Source organism: Rattus norvegicus, chromosome 2 (genome assembly GCF_036323735.1).
Source record: "Rattus norvegicus strain BN/NHsdMcwi chromosome 2, GRCr8, whole genome shotgun sequence".
Lineage (NCBI taxonomy): Eukaryota > Metazoa > Chordata > Mammalia > Rodentia > Muridae > Rattus > Rattus norvegicus.
The window spans coordinates 33,202,160-33,223,999 of record NC_086020.1 but is presented as its reverse complement, the minus strand read 5'-3'; the positions used below and the strand labels follow the sequence as shown (position 1 = coordinate 33,223,999).

General features: G+C 43.8%; 2 protein-coding genes and 1 long non-coding RNA gene across 10 annotated transcripts in view; 2 read left to right on the top strand and 1 right to left on the bottom strand.

The window, feature by feature from the left end:
• The first annotated feature begins 166 nt into the window (after positions 1 to 166).
• On the top strand, positions 167 to 3,684 carry LOC120100687 (uncharacterized). Of its 3 annotated transcripts, XR_005500546.2 has the most exons (3): positions 167 to 306; positions 394 to 566; positions 1,491 to 3,684. It is a non-coding gene; the product is annotated as an uncharacterized LOC120100687 (long non-coding RNA). The 3 variants fall into 3 exon arrangements; XR_005500545.2 differs by having other exon boundaries at positions 394 to 3,684; XR_005500547.2 differs by having other exon boundaries at positions 169 to 306; positions 417 to 3,684.
• Positions 3,685 to 7,870: 4,186 nt separating this feature from the next.
• Serf1 (small EDRK-rich factor 1) lies at positions 7,871 to 13,999 on the bottom strand. The gene is made up of 3 exons (NM_001399502.1): positions 13,824 to 13,999; positions 12,879 to 12,987; positions 7,871 to 8,142 (listed from the first exon to the last, which is right to left on the bottom strand). The coding sequence occupies exons 1-3, from the start codon at positions 13,828 to 13,830 to the stop codon at positions 8,070 to 8,072; spliced, it is 189 nt and encodes a 62-aa protein (NP_001386431.1). The 5' UTR covers positions 13,831 to 13,999; the 3' UTR covers positions 7,871 to 8,069.
• Positions 14,000 to 19,729: 5,730 nt separating this feature from the next.
• Bdp1 (B double prime 1, subunit of RNA polymerase III transcription initiation factor IIIB) overlaps positions 19,730 to 21,840 on the top strand; it is a 91,753-nt gene continuing 89,642 nt past the window's right edge. For 3 of the 6 annotated variants that reach the window (XM_063281496.1, XM_063281497.1, XM_063281498.1), the window contains exon 1: positions 19,757 to 20,202. In XM_063281496.1, the coding sequence (XP_063137566.1) occupies positions 19,991 to 20,202 (212 nt within the window). In that variant the 5' untranslated portion in view covers positions 19,757 to 19,990. Of the gene's footprint in view, positions 20,203 to 21,840 lie in introns of all 6 variants that reach the window. The other 3 variants (NM_001402161.1, NM_001199195.2, XM_063281495.1) reach the window with 2 other exon arrangements.

The following is a 21,840-nucleotide window of genomic DNA, read 5'->3' as shown; positions in this document are numbered from 1 at the left end:
GTCGCCAGGCTGGCCAATACTACCTCAGTTTCCCAAGTTTGGAGATTACATGTTCTGTTTGTTTTCTTTTTTAACAAACAATAAATTTAGTATAAAGTAATGGTAGTTGGAGGTAACGTACAAAGTAGAGGTGCTACGCCAAGATGAAGCGCCACAATAAGGCCATCCTGTGTCTGCTGGTTCTTCATGCACACACCAATTATTAGGTGAGGGGTTGGTATTGGGCCTTCCGTTGCAATGTTAGGTGTCCATTTTGTAATGAGCCCCATTGGGGAGTTCGACCACTTCCTTGATCTGTCAGATCTGGTAAGTTCTTGGGTCTGGTTTTCCTGATAGGATTTTGATAACCCATGTGCCGCGCCATAGTTTTGATTCATCCCAATAAATTTACAGATTGATCCCCTTTCTGCTCTCAGAAACAAGCCACCTATCAGTCTGTAAACAAACAAACAAACAAACAAAAAACTAGATGGTTCCTGGAAGATGGTGCTGTTTCTGGTGTACTCGGAGGCTGCAGTCATCTCCCTCAAAATGGACTTAGAAGCTGTGTTTCCAGAGGCAAGCAGGTATGAGTTGGGGCCAGCCTGGTCTACGTAGGAAGTTTCGGGCCAGTCAGGTTTGCAGCGAGAACCTGACTCAAATTAAGATGGAGTCTCCCAGGGCAGGGCACAGCCTGGAAAAAAAAAAAAAAAAAACACTGTTTCCTACAATATAGGGCAATTTCGAATAGCGCATAGCCATTAGGGCATCTCGAAAGTGCCCAGTGAGTTTTCTGGGTTCTTGTGTTCCAGAATTAAAAAAAAAAAAAAAAAACTGGAACAATGACACACTGATAGTCATGTGGGTGGAGATGTTTGGTTAAGAAGGAATGTTCCCAACTGTGGACATGGACAGCCTACTTACTGTCTGGCCACAATGTGTTGGAGAGCTGTGGTTATAAGGAGCTGAAAGATGATCAGGCTTCTGCAAATGATATGCTAATGAGGGGAGTAGAATCTGCCTAAGAAGGACCTAAACCTCCCTCTTTTACCAATTGGCTGGAGAGGGGGCTTTGGCTCTCCTGCAGTGGGAGTTGGGATCCTTATAGCGTAAGGGCTTTAGTTTGAAACTGTCATAGCTAAAAGGTAGAAATTTTACAAGACTGAAAATAACAATGTATAATCAAGAGAAACGTGATTAACGCCACCAATGGCTCCAAAGGGCCAAAGCCAGAAAATCCATCTCCATATTTATCCCAGGAGAGCTACGTTTGTGTAGCTTGTTCTCTGAGGTATCATTCTCCAGGTAAGGAACCGGTGAGTATGTAAAGTAGAAAAATCCTCACACATTTCATGGTGGGATTGTAAAATGGCTTGGTTATTTAAAAACAAAATACAGCTATTTGTGCAGTGATGTGTGATCACACCTAAGCGGCAGGGACTTCTCATTGTGTAGACACCATAGCATACTTATATAAACTAATGTTTTATGTGTTTTGTTTGCTGCTGCAGATTTACCTGGGGACTGCATGCATGCTAAGTCCATGGTTGTCACGTGACCATGTGGAAACTGCTGCACAACAGGAGCTCTGGAGTCAGGTGTTGTCTCAAGTTCCTGATCTTCCTCAGACTTGTCAGTGCTAGGATTATAGGAATGCAGTAGCATGGTGCCTTTCCTTTGGAAACAGTATCCATACTTTATGCCTAAGAAATTCCATGGCTAGGTGTTACTAATAATTATGACTGCTTGCGACACTGCATTTCTAATAGAAAACTGTTCATCTGGGGCTGGGTATTAGTGGGGAAAATGTTTGTTTGCTATGCATACGAACCTGGGGTTGATCCTCGGTGTTGCAGGGAGAGAAAAGCTATGCTAGTATTATTCATAATATTCATTATATCTTTATGCTGGGAGCAATCCAAGAGCTGGTGAGAAGCAGAGTGCCTTAGCTAAATTGGGGAATATTTACACAACAGAACACTATGAAACAATGTCTCGAAACAACAAAACCCCACAATTAAAAAAAAAAAAAAAGAGGGGTTGGGGATTTAGCTCAGTGGTAGAGCGCTTGTCTAGGAAGCACAAGGCCCTGGGTTCGGTCCCCAGCTCCGAAAAAAAGGACCAAAAAAAAAAAAAAATGAGTGTGTAAGTTAAAACCTGTGCGAAGTTTTAAATAATTTTACAATTTAGGTCTTTGTAGAATTGAAGTTTGTCATTCTGCTTCTTCAGTTGTTGTTGTTGTTGTTGTTGCTGTTGTTGTTGTTGTTGTTGTTGTTTTGAGACAGGGTCTTGATGAAGTAGCCCAGGCTGGCCTCAAATTTGTTGTCATCCTACTGCATCAGCTTCCCGTGTCCTGGGGCTGTGAGCATTCACCACCAAGTCTGGTTCCATGGTTTTCTTACGCTCGATCTATCATGCCGGGCTTAGGCAGTGAAGGAGTTGGAAGACAGAAAGCTGGCGATAATGTAGTAGAATAAGGGAGGCCAAGGTTCAGCTCCAGCAAGCAGCAGAACTCGGCAGCTTCACCACGTGGCTCTGGCTTTAGAGTCCAGACGGGAAGGGACTACTGGGACAACTGATGTTGGTCAGCCTGAGCTAAGAAGTCAGCAGTGATTAAGAAGTGACCAGCATCACTGAAGTGAAATCTTTCCTGAGAGCACAAAGAAGCTATGTTCCAGAGACACCCAAGGTCGTACCTCGTGCTGCAGCTGGACTTGGTAACGTGTAAGAATCACTCAGGTGGTACTGGCTTTGAAGGTATGAAGGGGTCATGGAGAGTGGCTGAGGCTTGGCACCGAGAGAGGCCATGGAAGGCCATTGGTGAAGGTGCAGCCTCAGTTGCAGTGGATGGCCCAAGATGGCCCAAGAATGAAGGGGTCATGCAAAGGAGTTGAGGCTTGGCACCATGAAGAGAGCCCATGAGAGGCTATTGGTGAAGCCTGGTTGCAGCAGAAGTCCCCAGTGTATTGGAGATGCCAGTACCATGGGATGATCACCAAGAACAGCAGAGGCAGTGAAGTGGATCACCCTGAGTTTAGAGAGCTACAGAGGGCAGGGCTGGAGAAGTGACACCAGCCCTTTGGAGGATCCCAGAAGATCATGTGTGGATACCAGACATTGGGACAAGAAACTGTGAAGCTGAAGTTGACTTGGAGACCCCAAGATGTTAACGATGCCAGAGCCATGGGCTATCTGCTGAGGAAAGCTGCTAACAGGGAGTGGAACCAGCCCAGGAGATAGAACTTTATTGTAGTCAACAAAGATGAAAAATGAGTTGGAGATCTCAAGACCATTTTGACATCAGACGTGGAGATGTAGAGTTCTGAGTTTGCCCAGCTGGTTTCCTGTTTTGCTTTGGGTATTAGAGTTAAGTGATTGGATGACTCTCAGAAGAAACTTTGAACCTTGGACTTTTAACATTGTTGAGACTGCTATAAGCTATGGAGACTTTGGAAGTTGGACTAAAAGTACTTTTTAAATTTTGCTATGTTTAGGTCTGGCCCCCATAGACTCATGTGTTTGAACAGGCCTATCGGGACCAGGGAGTGGCATGTGATGGTTTATATATGCTTGGCTCAGGGAGTGGCACTATTAGGTGTGACCTTGTTGGAGTAGGTGTGTTATTATAGGTGAGGACTCCCACCTTGATAATGGATTGAACCTCTGAACCTGTGAACCAGTCCCAATTAAATGTTGGCCTTATAAGAGTTGCCATGGTCATGGTGTCTGTTCAGAGCACTAAAACCCTAAGACAACCCCAGTCCCGAGTACCAACATCTTAGTCAGAATAGACACCATAACCAAGGCAACTCTTTTTTTTTTTTTTTTTTTTTTGTTCTTTTTTTCGGAGCTGGGGACCGAACCCAGGACCTTGCGCTTCCTAGGTAAGCGCTCTACCACTGAGCTAAATCCCCAGCCCCCCAAGGCAACTCTTATAAGGCCAACATTTAACTGGGACTGGTTCACAGGTTCAGAGGTTCAGTCCATTATCAAGGCATGAGCATGGCTTTGTCCAAGCAGGCATGATGTAGGAAGAGCTGAGAGTTCTACATCTTATTCCGAAGACAAACAGGAGAAGACTAGCTTCCAGGCAGCTAGGATGAGGGTCATAAAGCCCAAGCCCATGGTGGCCCACCAACTGCAACAAGGCCACACCTCCAAATAGTGCCACTCCCTGGGCCAGGGATATTTGAACCACCACAGTGTGTGTGTGTGTGTGTGTGTGTGTGTGTGTGTGTGTGTGTTGGGGGGAGGTGGGCACTGTGTATTCAGATGCTGATTACTGTGCCCATAAATCTGGTTGCAATCTAGGCATTGGCATTTTCAAGCATTTCCTGTTTTAATGTTGTAAAAATTGTTTTCCCTCATATCTGATTGGTTAATAAAGAGCTAATTAGCCAATGGTTGGGTAGGAGAAGAGGAAGTGGGATTTCTGATCCTCATGAGAGGGTCCCTGGTGGGGACCAGAGGAGTTCCAGGCAGTTGAGCTGTCTGACATGGGTGCTGGGAACAGAACTCCAGGTGCTGGAAACAGCTCCAATCCTGTGCAAGTGCTTTTAACTCCTGAGCCATCTGTCCTGCCCAGGTTTGTTTGAAACAGTGTCTCACTCTCTGGCCCCAAACTCATCTCAGTTGTCCTGCGGAGCCCTCCTGAGTCTGAGATTACAGGTGTAAGACACTATACCTGGCTTTTTTTTTTGTTGTTGTTTTTTTTAATTATGTCATTATCACCTAGGAAAATTATGGGTTTAATTAAACAAATTAACATCTTCCCTATTTTGGGTGCGTCTCTAGAAAACCCTGACAGGGATGGTAGTATGGACAAATTTCTTAATCGGGTGAAGTCTATATTAGGGGTATATTGCTCAGGAATGTGTTGGTTTTCATTGTATTTGTACATATTCAAGTGTGTCTGTCTTTGTGTATGCCACCCATGGAAGGGTGTTCATGGAGGCCAAAAGAGGGTGTTAGATCCCCTGAAGCTGACGTCACAATTGGCTGTGAGCCACCTGATGTGGGTGCTAGGACATGAGGAACCTGGAGTGAAGGAAGCACTCCTACCCACTGACCCAGCACCACCTCCCATGTCTCCAGCCCTTAACTGCTCCAAGTTTATGTAGTTTCTTTTTCTTTTTTTTTAAAGATTTATTTATTCATTTATTATATATAAGTACACTGTAGCTGTCTTCAGACACACCAGAAGAGGGCATCGGGTCTCCTTACAGATGGTTGTGAGCCACCATGTGGTTGCTGGGAATTGAACTCAGGACCTCTGGAAGAGCAGTCGGGTGCTCTTAACCGCTGAGCCATCTCTCCAGCCCGTTTATGTAGTTTCTAATCTATTACATCATGTTAAACTTTTAAACATTTTATGTATTTACTCATTTATTATTATTTATGTATTATGTATTTACTTAAGTGAGAAGGTGTGTATCAGCAGAGGACACGGGACAACTTGAGGATGTCCTTTCCTTCTACCATGTGGCTTCCAGGGATCAGACTCAGGTCATTACACTTGGGCAGCAAGTACCTCTTGCTTGCTGAGCCATTCTTCCTGCCCCAAATCACATTTTGGGGTGGGTGGTTTTGTTTGTGGTGTGTGTGTGTGTGTGTGTGTGTGTGTGTGTGTGTGTGTGAGAGAGAGAGAGAGAGAGACAGAGACAGAGACAGAGACAGAGACAGAGACAGAGAGAGAGAGGAGGAATCAATTTAGAGCCTCAAAACACTTATGGTAGGGGCTGGAGAGATGGCTCAGCGGTTAAGAGCACCCGACTACTCTTCCAGAGGTCCTGAGTTCAATTCCCAGCAACCACATGGTGGCTCACAACCATCTGTAAAGAGATCCGATGCCCTCTTCTGGTGTAACTGAAGACAGCTACAGTGTACTATATATAATAAATGAATAAAAAAAAATAAAACACTTATGGTAGGCCCAGGATGTATGGTTGGTAGAATGCTTTTCTAGCATGCATGAAGTCCTGTGTTTACTCCATTCCTTGGCACCATATAAACGGAGTGCTTTGGGAGGCCTGTAATCTCAGATCTTGGGAGGTAGAGTCAAGAAGATTAGCTGTTCAAGATCATCTTTAACAAAATAACAATTTCAAAATCAGTATGGGATACTGAAGTCCTTACCTAAAACAAAACACTCCTGGGATGTGTGTGGTCGTCAGAGGTATATATATATGTGTGTGTGTATATATATATATATATATATATATATATATATATATATATATGAGAGAGAGAGTCTGCTCAATTGCTCTTTGCCTTAGTTTTTTTTTTCTTTTTTTCTTTTTTTTTTTTTTTTTGGAGCTGGGGACCGAACCCAGGGCCTTGCGCTTCCTAGGCAAGCGCTCTACCACTGAGCTAAATCCCCAACCCCTTTGCCTTAGTTTTTAAAAACAGTCTCTTGAACTGGAAGCTGGCCAGCCAGGAAACACCAGGGATCTTCGTTTCTCCAGTGCTGAGATTGTAGGAGCACACAATGCATCAAGCTAGGATCTGAACTCAGGTCCTAATGGTTGTACGGTAAGCATTTTACTGACTGAGCCACTTCCCCAGCTCCTCAAACCCCAGGCTTTTGAAGACATTTAGAATATAACATTCACTTAAAATTTTTCAAAGTCTTAATTCTACTTAAGAAATTAGTCTGCTCAATTCTACTCTTGCTGAGTCCTCCCGTTTAGTTGCTACCCATTGAGTTGACCTTTCTGGTTTGTACCAGTGTAAATTCTTGTTGTGAGGCAGCTGGATACAAAGCAACAATTACATAAATGGAACTTAGGGTTTGTATGTGGTGTTGGAAATTGAACAAGGGCAAGCAATCTAATGTTGCCATACCCCAGTCTTATAGAGAAAACTAAAGATTAGGGCTCAGCTGTTAAAGGCACAAACACGAGCATGGCGATCTGAGTTCAGCTGCCAGAACCCACATTAAGAAGCCACGTACCTGTACCCAGCCCTCATGCTGCAAAGGGGAGGTGGACATAGAACTGCTGGGAGGGCAATGGTGCAGCAGCAGCAGAAACAAGAGGCTCTGCCATGAGGCGGAAGGTAAGAATTCCTCAGATGTATCTCTTAACTCCCCAAATGTCTCTCTTGACCTCCACCAATGGCCATCATAACACACACACACACGCGCACGCACACACACACAGAGTTGAGGGTGGGCAATGAGATGGCTTAGTTGATAAAAGCACTTGCCACCATGCTCTGAGTCAATTCCCAGAAGCCACATGGTGGAAGGTGAGTGATGACTCCCCTAAGTTTACGTAAATTTATAACAAAAACTGAATAATCTTTAAGGCTAGCACTGTGGCCACACTTATGATCTTAGAACTCAGGAGGCTAAGGCAGGAGGATTTTTAGGTGTTTAAGACTAGCCTAGGCAGCAGAATGAGATTGTTTCGAGAAAAAAAAAACAAAAAAACAAAACAGACTAAAGTCAAACCACTTAATGAAGTATATGGCCCAAATTTAATAAGAGATCCTATCATATTACTCATTGTCGCTTGCATCTCTAGTCTCTCCCAGAGTTCACAGTCTGAATGCTTGTCCCTCAGCTGGTCTTCTTTTGGGAGGCTACAGAACCTTTAGGAGATGGCGCCCAATGGAAGAAGTAGGTCACTGGGGATAGGACCATGAATGTTAACCAGGTTCCCGTCTAGGCGTGAGTTCCTGATATGATGATAACAGTAGGATGTGCTCCTGCTACCATGAACCAAGTCCTCTGCTCTCTTCTCCTTTCTATGGAGGAGTGAAACACTCCGAGCCCTGGGACACTTTATTCCTCCCTCAACTTATCCTTGTTAGGGACTGTGGTGCCACATTACCCATTTGTAAGTTACATACATGTTCTCTTTTGATAAAAGTAATATTCACCAATATGTTACGTGCATGGTCAGGTTTTATTCTTTGATGAATGGTCTTAAAACATCACATCAAGCAAGGCTGAAAAGTAAAATTTGAAATTTTTATAAGGACAAGTTATAACACATGTAATGATTAGTCACTCTGTGAAGTTTTGATCTTAGAGCATATGATGCACCCACTGGCAATAGCACCCAGGTTTTCCAAAAAGCCAGTCATCATTTGTCTCTTGTCTGCATAGATTTCTTCTCATTGGCTACCTTCTGCTTTTGTTGCATGATCTCTGAATCCCTGGAATAAAGAAAAGGGTGTCAAGTTTTCACAGGAAAACTGACTTAATGCTCTTGTTTCCTATATATAATCCTTTTAGTGCATTCAAAGAAGACATAAACATTCATGTCTTTCCATTTTTTCTGGATGTAGACAAAGAGAAAAGCAAAGACTGCAAAAGCATTTAAGTCAGAGCCATGATCACAATGCTACTGTTATGATGGCCTTGGGCAAATAATCTCAAAGCTCTTTCATTTGGTGAAACGAGAGGGAGTCTCACTGTGTAGACGTGGCTGCCCTTGCATTTACTATGTAGACCAGATTGGCCGTCAACTCCCGGAAATCACCTGCCACTGCCTCCGTGCACTTAGGAAGCTTCCTGTATGCCTAGGACTAAAACATAGGTGTTGCAATTCTTGTAGCTGACACACAGCTCAGAAGACTCTGAGCTTTGATCCTCTTGCCTCCCTTCCCTGAGGATTGGAATTACAATAATTCAGGCCTTTAAAAGCTACAAAGCAAATAAAATAATCAATGCTTAAAATGATCACTCTGAAGAAATATGTGTTCTTTGAAGAACTTAACCTTTGTGTGTCCCTGGTTGAATCTTCATGTGTCATGTAACTATGACCAAATTATCCAAGCTAGGTGATCCATGAGTTAGTGGGCCACACTTACACATATACTGTAAAGCACTTGGGAGGTAGAAGCAGGAGGATCAGAAGTTTAAGGTCTTATCTACTATATAGGAAGTTCCAGGCTAACCTGGGACACATGAGTGCTTACACGTCCTCTTCCTTCAAAAAGAAACAGAAAAACAAAATCTAATAACACTAGACATCAAATCCAGGACTTCATTCAGGGCTCCATATTTTAAAAAATATACTACATAGATAAGTATTCAACATCCTCAGTTGAGTGTGGTGGTTCACCCAGTGGTTCCAATACATGGGAGGCTAAGATTACTACAAATTCAAGGTAGTAACTATTCTAAACTGTTCAAAAATAGTGTTATTTAAAGTCCAAAATGTCTTTATTGTTTTTATCATCTTCGTGTGTCTATTTCTTCCCAAAATATTAACTTCCAACCCTATTATCTGATCTGGAGTTTTCTGTGCCTTTGTCTCCCTCTGGTGTTCCATTTGGGACATTGCAGTAGTGTACCATGTTGGGCGCCATAATATAGTTCAACCGATTTAAGTTTATTCCTGACTAGCTTACAAATAAATGAGACTCAGACTATAATTATTTTATTTGGCTTTGACAATTACACCCCTAATCTACTTTTCTAACTGCTGGCCTGGCTACCTCCTTAGCAGTGTACCCCAGATACTTGCTGTTTCTCCTGGCTATGTGCTAATGGTATATCTCCTCACATGGTGCATTCTCCTCTCTCCTCCTTGGTCTTCCTCTTGGAAGTTGGAGAATTTCTGATACCCTCAACCAGCTAACTCAAAATCCACTCACCTCTAGTCCCTCCAATAATTGGCTGTAGCCATTTTTATTTAACCAATAATTTTAAATCAAAGAACAAGGTTTGCATAATAACCACTAAACATGAGAACTCACTCATAGGCCCAGACCTTCTGGTCTACATACTGAGCTCCAGTCAAGCTTAAGATACAGTGTGAGGCCTTGTCTCACAAATCAAAGAGAAATCAAGCCAAACCAAAGCTACTCTCTATGTGCAAAGTTTTGTTTTTGCTTAACAATTCTTCAGTTATTATTACTGTGCTTTATAATAAAAAACAGAAAGGGGCAAGATGGCTTGGCAGTTCAGAGTACTTGCTGCTCTTGCAGCAGATCTGAGTTCAATTCCCAGAAAGCACATGGTGGTTCACAACTGTCTGTAAATTCAGTTCCAGAGGACCTAAAGACTTTTCCAACTCCATGAGTATCAGGGATGCAGGCAGTGCACATACATACATGCAGGCAAAATACTTGTACACACAAAATAAAAACAATTCTTAAAAAGTATATTAAAAAAACAGGCACAAGAGTAAATAATTTGCCTTAAATCACACAAATACCAAGGTCTGGCCATTTCAAAATTAGGGATCTTTCCTATGTTAATACCTACATCTAAAAGTAGGTTTTAGTTCAGTATTAGTTCAGTATTGGCTACTTCTATAATAAGACATTTCTATAAACACAACAGAAAAAATGAAGGAAAATCTACAGAGAGATGAATTCGGTGGAAAAGAACAGTGGTTATTTTTCTGTTTCAAATCAAGTTCTGCTGTATTTGCTATATGACATTAGTAATAGTGCCCAAGTTCAGAGCTACATGTTAGATGTAGCTACTAATGCCTGGCACCCAGGATATACAAGCCTGAGGCAGAAGAATCAGTGAGACTTTGGGTCTCAAACCAAACCAAACCAAACCAAACCAAACCAAACCAAACCAAACCAAACCAAACCAAACCAAACCAGCGCTTCGCTTTCCTGTTCTTCACACTGGTGTGAAGACTGTTTCAGGTTCACACTAGTATGAATACCATTTTAGGAGACATGGTAGAGACAATATGGCACAACCAGCACATTTTAAGGGGGTGGGTATTAGCTAAGCAAACAATGGTTATTTCTGAAACAGGCTAGAAAAGGTTTTCCAATAAAAAGAACATTTCAGGATCACTCATCTATACTCTTTTCACTCCAAGGTGAGCTAACAGAAACTTAAGGCGAGTTCATTGCTTAATTAGTAATGTCTTAGTTATTAAAGTTCCTGCTGTACAGCACGAGGAACTAAGTTTAGAACCTCCACAAAATTCATGTAAAAAGCAGGGCATGGTACTGTGTATCTATCCTCAGTGCTGGAAGGACAAGGCTTAGATTTGATCTTATTAAGAGGTCTCAACTATGGTTTAACATACACAGATAGTTATTAATTTATTTAGTGTGTTTTGTAGGGGAGGAGAGAAAGAGAAAGAGGGACCAAGTTCAGAGCCTTATATATGCTAGGCAAAGGCTCTATCAGATGGTAAGTCTCACCTTCAGCCCTAGCATGCTCCCGTAAGTACAGAAGGTCTCACTAGATGGGCTGGCCCTAAACTTGAACTTGATATGAGCCAAGGATGACCTTGGACTTTTTGTTTTTCTGCTTCCATCCCCAAGTGCTTAGATTACAAGCATGTGCTGCTCCTGGTCTTTTTGCAGTGCTAGGACTGAAACCAAGATGCTTTTATTAACAATGCCAAGTCTCATTTCAAAACAATTAAATTTCAGCAGGATTTAGAATTCTGGCTTTGGTAGTCATTAGAGATTCCAAGGTGATGCCCACAAGCTCACAGAAGCACACCTATCTGCCGAGCATGAATGATGAAGTCTCATTTTAGAATATGAAGTACATATAGTCCAGTGATAGGGCTAAAAGGTCCTAGGTTAAATCCCCAGAACGTGAAGTGTATTTTAAATTGTAGAATGAATTTGACCTTCTCCCAGCACGGGGCAGGGGGTGGGGAGGTAAACACAAGAGCCCAGGTCTGTGAGGCATGTGACACTAAGGTATATCTCTGGCCTAGATTCTTGTCCTCATACAGATTCATGCGCCCCGCACCCCAGTTTTGTTAGTCTATGTAATGATAGAACTTAAAGCTTGGGCTGGAGAGATGGCTCAGCGGTTAAGAGCCCTGACTGCTCCTCCAGAGGTCCTGAGTTCAATTCCCAGCAACCACATGGTGGCTAACAACCATCTATAATGAGATCTGATGCCCTCTTCTGGTGTGTCTGGAGACAGCTTCAGTGTACATATATAATAAATAAATCTTAAAAAAAAACTTTTGGAAAAAAAAAAAACCTTACAGCTTGGAATTAAATTCTCCTTGTGTATGTGTGGTCGTGGAGCCTGAACTGGCAGCTCAAATACCTAAAGCCTGTGATCTAACACTGAACGATGCCTCCAGGTTCTCTGTTCTGCTCTGGAACAGGACCATCTGCAACCTCGTTAAAGAGTTGTCTTGGGTCAACAGGACACATAGATACACATACAGAGACAGACAGACAGACAGACACACACACACACACACACACACAAAATGAATGTAAAAGAATGTTAAAGCCTTTATCTTTCTTTGAGACAGTATCTTGTCATGTAGTCCAGGCTGGCCTCACTGATTCTCTTGCATCTGTCCCCGGAGTCGTAGGATGACACTGATTGACACTTCCCAGAGCGTTAAAGTGTGTCTGTGGCAGTTACTTGCCATAGAAAGTCATCTGAAGTGTAGGGATGGACCTCAGGGCCATACAGACTTGAGGCAAGTGTTCTCTATTGCTGAGATACAGCCTCTGGGCGTACCTCCCAACTCTTTTGAGACAAGGTCTATAGGTCGCTTTAGCCTATGCCTCTGAGTAGCATAAAGTCTTATATGAATCCAGCGTCCATTCTCTCCATCCCAATGGATTCCAGAAACCCATTTAAGACACTTGGGGCAAGCTGTCACGTTTTGGAAACATTGTATCCCATTCATGCAACAGTGTTTATATATGGAGGATGTTTGTATTTTCCACAATAAAATTCTTAAGTTGCTGTAAGAGATTCCCAGCAAACATGATAGCTTCAGGGCTTGCCATTCTTCATCCACAGGCTGGGAGATAACTACAGTGTAGGGTTGCAGTGTACTTAGAGCTACACAGACAGTGTGTTAACCCTTACTCTAGGCGAGCTTCAGTTCTAGGAAGGGTTTAAAAACATGTTCTTCATTCTGAAAATACGGTAGTCAAGCCGCCACTGACTTGAACGTTCTGTTAGCACTACTCACCTCTGCTTTCTCTGAGATGCAGTTAAGCTATCCTCTTTTCTTTTTCCTTTGCTAATTTCCTGGGTCTTTTTCATATTTTTCTGTCGGGCAATTTCTCTTTGATTTCCACCTACAATGATAAACAGTCATGCTCTTTTCCCATCCTCAATATTATGAATAATTAATATTAAAGTCTTTATTTATATGAGCCCTAAAGTTTTATTCTTATTAGTAAGAAAGCAGAGTATTGCTTAGTCATTGCCAGATTGACAAGGGGGAAGCTTCCGAAGAAACACTCAAGAACTTAAGTACATTATCACATCAGCATAGGTACCTTTAAGCCCAGCACTAGGGAGGCAGAGGCAGGCAGATCCTAGAATTTGAGGCCAACCTGGTCACAGACTGAGTTCCAGGACAGGCAGGAGTACACAACAAAACCTTTCTCAAAAACTAAAAGTAAAATTAAATTTTATATATATATATTTTTCAAGTGGTTGTGTACACAGGCCAAAAAATAAGTTCTGGCTTTGATAGGAGTGTGAAAATTCAGCTCCCCGACCAGTTTGCCTGTTCAAGCCAGCAGAGGCTGAGCTCAAGGAACGTCACTTTCGAGGACAAAAGAGCTGGAGGGCACCCTGGGCTTTCAGACCTCAGGCGCCTGCTACCACTCGGCGGACTGGACCTTATGGGCAGCCGCACAGGCTCCGGATGGGTGCCGTCCTCTCGCATGTGGAAGGCGGCACCTGTCCCACCTGGAGCCGGCGTCCCACCCTCTGCATGCGCGAGGTGCGTGCGTGTATGTGCGTGTATGTGTGAGTGTGTGTGTGTGCGCGCGTGTGTGTGCGTGTGTGTATCTGTGTGTGTGTGTGTGTGTTTGTGTCCTTCTCTCCTCCCAGCCAGCTCCCGCTCCTTCCCCGCCGTCCCTCTCCAAACCCCCCGCGTCTTTCCAACGGCCAGCACACTCACGGGCCATGCTGACCACTAGCCGGAGACTGGAAGACAGCGACCTGGAGAAGCAACGGCGGCTTGCACGCTCGGCAGCCGTCGCCGCTCGGCGCTGAGGAAGGCTGAGCCCTGAGAGGGCCCTCGGTGTGGCGACGCCTCGCTCTGTCAGCCGGCCGCCCCGCCCACCGACCCACAACAGCCGCGGCGTGGCCGGTGAGCCACTGCGCGTGCGTGTCCCCGGACCGCTAGCCTCGGAGCGACCGCGCCCCACCGCCCGGCCACCCGGCGAGCTGTGCGCTGAGGCGAGAAAGAGCGTCCTCTGTCAGCGAGGCATCCGCGCACGCGCCCGCTTCTTCACGCCGAGCCACGCGGTTTTAATAACAAGCTGGAAACACTATGCCTAACTTTCACACACAGAAACGCACGCACACACGTACACGCGCGCGCGCGCGCACGCACAGACACACACACACACACACACACACACACACACACACACACACACACACACACACACACACACACATCCAGCATCTTTTTGCCTCTTCTCCCCAAGAAAAAAATCCCGGGGGCCCTAAGGACAGGAAGGTGACTGAACCCTCCTGAAGGTGGGCTTTGCACTCCTCATCTGGCAGAGGACAGAAGGGTGGGATTCACGCGGGCTCCAAGCCTGTTCATTGCACCTTTCTCCCGGTGCCCTCCGGATGGGCCGAACTTTAGTTTTAAGCTCAGGCTCTGTGATTGGATGGGATCCAAAATAGCCCAGAATAACTTCATAACCGACAGAAGAACTGAAACAAGTGAAAATGCTTGCATACCGTTGAGGGGGTGTGGCTCATGGGGTAGTGGGGGAGGCTTACCTATCACGAGGGACACCCTGAGTTCGATCCCCATCTCCATTTCTTGAGCCGCTGAGACTTAACTTTCTTACCTGTCCATTATTGCAAACTGAAATAATCTAGACACCGAATTTGCCTGGATATTTTAAAAAGTTTTATTGTGGAATTTTTTTTTCTTTTTTTCGGAGCTGGGGACCGAACCCAGGGCCTTAAGCGCTCTACCACTGAGCTAAATCCCCAACCCCGGAATATTTTAAAGACATACGAAAGTATAGATGATGTTATGGTGTACTTCAACTTTACATGTTAATTTGACCTTTACAATTCTTAATATGTAGAGTCAACTAGTTTAGAGAAAAAGCATCGAGAGATGGAATGACTGGATTGGAACTGCAGCCCTGAAAGGCGAGGGAAGGACGTTAGGAAGGAAGGAAAAAGAGAAAGAGAAAGAAAAAGAAAAAGAAAAAGAAAAAGAAAAAGCCTAGTTTTAGCAATTACTCTTGTCAACTAGGGTGCATTACTTCGTTATATATATATAAACACACATACATATATTGTTTACCTTTAAAATGAAGAGGCCATTTTTCTTTCTTTGAAACGGTAAGGTGACAATGACTGAGCTCTTCTCAGAACCCACATTAAAAGATAACGTGGACACTTCCAGACTTCCAGCACTGGGGAGGCGGAATCAGGTGGATCCCTGGGGGCTCTGTGTGCCAGTGAGAGCCTGTCCCTGTCTAATAAAACATAGACAGCTCCCGAAGAGTGACACCTAAGGTTGTCCTCTCACCTCCAATCGCACTCGTGCATACATGAAGATACACATGAGCATATACATGTGTACATAAGAAAAACAGAGAACTGTTTGGTCAAGTGCGGTATACAGTAGCACTCACTAGGTTATTGTTCTTTCGTTCTTGGAGAACCTTGCACACTTATTACCCTCCTCACATCACACCCTATCCTGCTCAGAACTGCAACTACTCATTGAACCCTTTCTTGAGTCCCCAAGGAGGAGGGAAGATTCTCTGGTCCAGTTGTATAGAGATGAACAATCAGTAATAGAGTCCAATGGTAGATACTTGTTTAGAGCATGCAAAGCCTTAGATTTCAGTCCCCTCCAAAATCATATTAATTAGAAAGAGGAACCCAGCGTGGTGGAGTATGACTGGACTCCTAGGACTTGGAAGACTGAGGCAATAGGACTGTACATTTGAGGTTAACTTGTGTTGCACAGTGAAACTCTCTCTCTCCCTTGCTAAAAAATCAACAATATACATATTAAATTTTGTATTTATAAAATCTATTTTTACATTAGAGGTGTTTTGACTGAATGTGTGTCCAAAATTATATATTTTTTTGAGTTACGGGGTTACAAAGATGTATGCCATGAACCCAGAATACCTTGAGAGTTTCTGCCAGAGGACCAGGAATCAAACTTACTCATATATATAAAGCAAAATAAATACATCTATAAAACATAATAAAATGTTTATAAAGGGCTGGAGAGGGGTTGGGGATTTAGCTCAGTGGTAGAGCACTTGCCTAGTAAGCATAAGGCCCTGGGTTCGGTCCCCAGCTCCGAGAAAAAAAAAAAGAAAAAAAAAAAAAGAAAAAAAGGGCTGGAGAGATGGCTCAGAGGTTAAGAGCACCGACAGCTCTTACAGAGGTCCTAAGCTCAAATCCCAGCAACCACATAGTGGCTCACAACCATCTGTAATGAGATCTGATGCCCTCTTCTGGTGTGTCTGAAGACAGCTACAGCGTACTTATATATAATAAATAAATCTTTAAAAATGTTTATAAAATCAAATTTTTTTGGTTTATATACCTTTACCAGTAGGGGATTAAATGTAAACAATTTTGATTTTCTTATCTACAAAGTCGTGACGACATCTTGGATTCTAAGGTGGAACACAGGACTACTAAAGACCGGGAGTGTGCCTTTAATTTTAGAGGAAAAGGCAGATAGGCCTTGTGAATTTGGGCAGCTACCGTACACACCAAGCAGGACAGCCATAGCTATACAATGAGATCCTGACTCTCTTCAGAAACCCTGACAGACACTAGGGCAAACTAGACTATTGTTGGCTTGTTTCTTTATCGTGTGCGTGCGTGTGTGTGTGTGTGTGCGCGTGTGTGTGTGCGTGTGTGTGTATTGGCTCCCCTGGAGCTGGACTACGAGGCATTTGTGAACTCCCTGCCATGGGTACCGGAATGCAAACTCTGGTCCTCGTGATGGAGCAGCAAGTGCTTAACTGCTGAACCATCTGTCCAGCCTCCAGATTGTAGAATTTTAAAATTACTGGTGACACTGAAAACTTACTTCACAAACTTGTGCAACAACTGTCTTGTGATATATTTAAGGAAAGTAAAAGCTACTTTGGGTGGGAGAGCCAGAGAGATGACTCAGCAGCCAAGAGCAATTGCTGTTCAGCATCTGCGGAGTGGCTTGCAGCCATGCATCGCTTCAGTACCAGGGAATCTCATGCTGTCTTCTCATACCTAAGGCCCCACACCCAGGCATGTGCACAGTGCAAATACATACAGGCAAGCAAACGTACTCATATGTGTGAAATAAAATAGATACATCTGTAAAACATGTTTATGAGATCAATTCTTTTGCTTTATACCTTTACTAGTAGGAGACTAAATTTAAATAACTTTGATTTTCTTATCTACAAGGTTGTGGCAACATCTTGGATTCTTAGGTGGAACACAGGATTATAAGAAAGGCCTTGCATAAGAGCTTGCTGTATGTCCGAGCAGTGACTACAAGATTTTTGAGGTTTCTATAGCATGGTATTCTTTCTCAAGTGCTCATTGATGAAGTCTTGATCTGTAACTTTAGCTGGCCTGGGACTAGCTATTCAGAATAGGCTATTTTCTTTTCTTTTTTTTTTCGGGGCTGGGTACCGAACCCAGGACCTTGCGCTTCCTAGGCAAGCGCTCTACCACTGAGCCAAATCCCCAACCCCCAGAATAGGCTATTTTCAAACTTGTGTAATTCCCATCTCGGTCTCTGGAGTGATGGGATTACAAGTATGGGCCATCGCTCCTGGAAATTTTTAGATTTCTTGAGCATCTTTATCTGTTTTATGCTCAGTACTGAACTGCACCCCCACACCTTCAGGTTTCCTGCCCTTGTGTCCCCCTCTCCCCTTCTCTCCCTCCCCTTCTTCCTCTTCCCTGTGGTTGTGTGTGTGTGTGTGTGTGTGTGTGTGTGTGAGAGAGAGAGAGAGAGAGAGAGAGAGAGAGAGGAGAGAGGAGAGAGAGAGAGAGAGAGAGAGAGAGAGAGAGAGAGAGAGAGAGAGTCAGTCATACAGGCCAATCTGCCTTTCTATTTTCAAAAGGATGTGGACCCCGTGTGATAGCTCACACTCTTAATCCCAGCACTAAGAAGGCAAAAGCAGGTGGATTTCTTTGTTTGAGGCCAGACTGGTGGTCAACATAGCTCCAGATCAGCCAGGGCTACACAGACTCTGTCCCACTCCTTTTCTGCAAAATGTATTTTCTGTCAGCCTCTGACCCATTTCTCCAGCTAATACAGGCTTTTATTTCTTTTTCTTTTTACTACATTTGCAGAAACAATTGGTCTCTGTCTGTCTGTCTGTTCTCTCTCTCTCTCTCTCTCTCTCTCTCTCTCTCTCTCTCTCTCTCTCTCTGTGTGTGTGTGTGTGTGTGTGTGTGTGTGAAAGGGTTACATGTAGCCCAGTCTGGTTTGGAATTTGATACCTATTATCTATTTTTCTTGTCAAGTTGCCCTACTGCCAGTATTCCAGAACTCTTATATCACTCTTGAAATCTCTTGTCATATTTCTTATGACAATATATTCTTAATGATCTTGTCCATTTATTTGGTATTTTCTCCACCGTAACATACAATGTCTTATTTATTGCTCCGTTGCTATCTCCCGAAGCAGATTATGGCTTAGTTGTTAAGAGCACTGACTGCTCTTCCAGAAGTCCTGAGTTCAGTGGTGGCTCACAACCATCTGTAATGGGATCCGATGACCTCTGCTGGTGTGTCTGAAGGCAGCTACATTATACTACTCATATACATAAAATAATTCTTTAAAAGAAAGAATACTCACATTAGTGTGAAAAGTTTAGAGTATAATCGTTTTTTACAGGCACTATGGTTTTTATTTTAAGGTGTACAAAAGCACACATAGTAGATGTCTTCTTTCTCTGAGATGTTTCACAGCTTCTCTTTCAATAGGTGACTGCAATTTCTTCATACAGAATTCCACCTTTTTTTTTTTTACTCGATTTAAAACTTCATGGCAGAGGTTGGATTTGGCTCAATAGATCCATTTCCTGTTCTTCCAGTGGGCCCTAGTTTGGTTTTCAGCACTTACATCAGGAGTCTGATAACTACCTGTAACTTTTTGGGCTCCCTGGCACCCACTCAAACTTGCTCCCTCCATACTCATAGTTAATTTTTTTTCCCTAGTTGGGGTATGGTAGCACATACATGCCTGAAATCTCAACATTGAGCCTGTGGAGGCAGGAGGATCAAGAGTTGAAAGCCTGCCTTGGCTATAAGAGACCCTGTCTCAAAAACCTAAAACAAACACGTTCTGTGCTCTGGGGATGCACTGGTGCTAAGTCGCTACTATCATCCTATTTTATCTTATTGTATTTTTGAGATAAACCTTGCAAGATAGCCCAGTGCGTCCGGGAACTTGTGACCTCTTTATTTCAGTGCTGGGATTGCAGGCACGCACCACCATGCTTTTCATTCTTGCACGCTTTGACTCTTCTCGAGAACTCCTTAATAGTCCATAAAAGATTCAATTAAGTAGGTTGGCGATGAAAGTTTCGTGGAAGCGTGCATGCCGAGTATGCAGGGTACACCAGGAGTCCTAGGTTCAAATCATAGCACCAAGGGGTAAAAATTAAAAGTTTGAGCCAGAGGATTCAGCTGCTTCCGTTCTCTTTTCAATAACTCCTGAGGTCTTACAAAAGAAAAATGCTATGTCTTCGAGTCAAAAATCTCTGGTTCACAGGCAGCCGAAGTTACAAAGCGTTGCAGTTGCTATGGCTCCTGGCGCCCGGAGTCTGACGTTAGTCATCGGCGCCGAGTGATTACGTAATGACTTCCGGCGCCTTTCGCGAGCCGGGACGCGGGGAGGAGAAACTTAGCTTTTAGTGTGGCAGGGTCATGAAGAGAAGGCGGTGGCGGGAGAGCGGAGGAGGCGGAGGGGGCGCGAAACTGCGGTAGCTGGCGCTGGGCTGGTGGTTTTGGCTGGGTGGGAGGGCGAGAGTCCCAGCCCTCGGGCAGCGGCAGGGGCTCTGGGCTGAGCGCGGCCGTGGAGCCGCCGCTCTCGGTCCCCTGGCTCCGCCATGTTCCGCAGGGCACGCCTTAGCGTGAAGCCGAATGTCAGGCCTGGTGTAGGCACCAGGGGCTCCGCCGCTCCCAATCCCCAACGTGGACCGGAGGCACCTAGGCCTCCCGAGCCTGCCACCGGGTCTGCTCCGAAGCCAGCGGAGCCCACAGATGTGCCTGCGGTCGATTCCGGGGGAGCGGAACCCCAAGAACAGGCTCCCGGGAGCAGGTAAGGTCTTGTATCAGGCCAGCTGTTGGATTTTACCACGGTGTACCTCTCTTGCAGCAAGCCTTTAGTTTGAGCTGGATGAAACCACAGTTTTATTCCGTGATCAGAGGGTGTGACTACTATGATTCTGTCACGATCTTAAGATTCTCCAGGAGACTGTCTTACAGGGATGGGAATCTAGGCTTAACAGTTTTGAAGTCAAGAATATAGATGCACCATCACTTGGAAATTTAATTATTCCAAGTGTTTAATTTACACTGGAAGCACTTTGGTGTTTTCCTTTTGTGAATACTTTTAAAGGGAGAGCACCACTCCTGACTGAATTTTTTTTTCTCCCTCCACGCGGTGATGCGGTTGAACCCAGGACCTCACGCTGAGCCACACCTGCAGCATTTGTCAAAGGAAAGAAGCTTAGGTTACTTATTTTGTGTACTTTATTGTTACTGTGCTTCCTGAATCAAGACGCCTGGCATTAGCGACAAATATCACATTTGAATTTAGGATTCTCTTACTTAGTTTGACAACTTTTAAGTAGGTTGTCCTCAGAGAAAATTTATTTCTCCTTTAGATGAAGTTAGTACCTCCTTTGGGACATGATTACATAAACTGCCTCGCACATGACATGGCAGAATAGTTCCCCCAAATTTACTAGTTTCAAAAAAAAGGTGATGAGAGCCAGGTGTAGTGTCACAACTTTAGTCCCTAGCTGTAAGGGAGGCAGAGCCCCGCCTGGTCTCCATACTGAATTATAGGACAGCCAGAGCTCCATAGTGAGACCCTGTCTCAAAAAAAAAAAAAAAACAAAACAGTGGAGAAAAGGTGATGGTACAAATTAAAGATATGACGGGTTAAGATGATGACTGAATTGTTTTATAACATACAGAGGAAGAAGCCAGTAAATCCAGTAAGTAATCACATGAGGTGACAGGGAGATGGTACAAATTATGTTTGCATAGTAACAACATTTCTTCTGTTGATTAGTGTTGGTGCAGTGTGTTATTCTGACACCCCAACAGTGCACTATGATTTCAACATTTTTCACTTGAATCTGTTCGAAAGTTTCTGCTTAGAATAAAAATACCAGTACTGGTCACTGCTCCAAAGAGTTTGGGGATTTTTGTTAACTATGTAGGAATGCATTTTATAAATTGCCATAGGCCATAGTTCTGAGACAAGCTCTAGAATATTTTAGTAGACAATTAGAGTACATCATATGCACAAATATGTATATATACACACACATATGAGTTATCAGTTTTGGGGGACACAAGTTAACTATGTAGTTTTGACTTACCTGGAAGTCTCTACCCTGAGTGCTGGCCTTAAAGCATGAGCCACTGGGCTCAGCAGGTGTTTTGTTTTTTGTTTTTTGTTTTTTTTTGTTTTTTGTTTGTTTTTTAAAAATAGAGTTTCATCTAGCTCAGGTTGGCCTAGAACTCACTGTGCATGAAAAGACACCTTTAAGTTTCTAATCCTCCTGCCTTACCTTTGGAATGCTGAGATTACAGATGTGTCGTCATGCCTGGTTTATGTAGTGCTGGATGTGAAAGCCAGGGCTCCGCATGCTGCCCAAGCGCTCTGCCAGCCAACTACATTCCTGGTCCTTGGTCCTTCTTTGATGAAATCATTCGTTTGCTA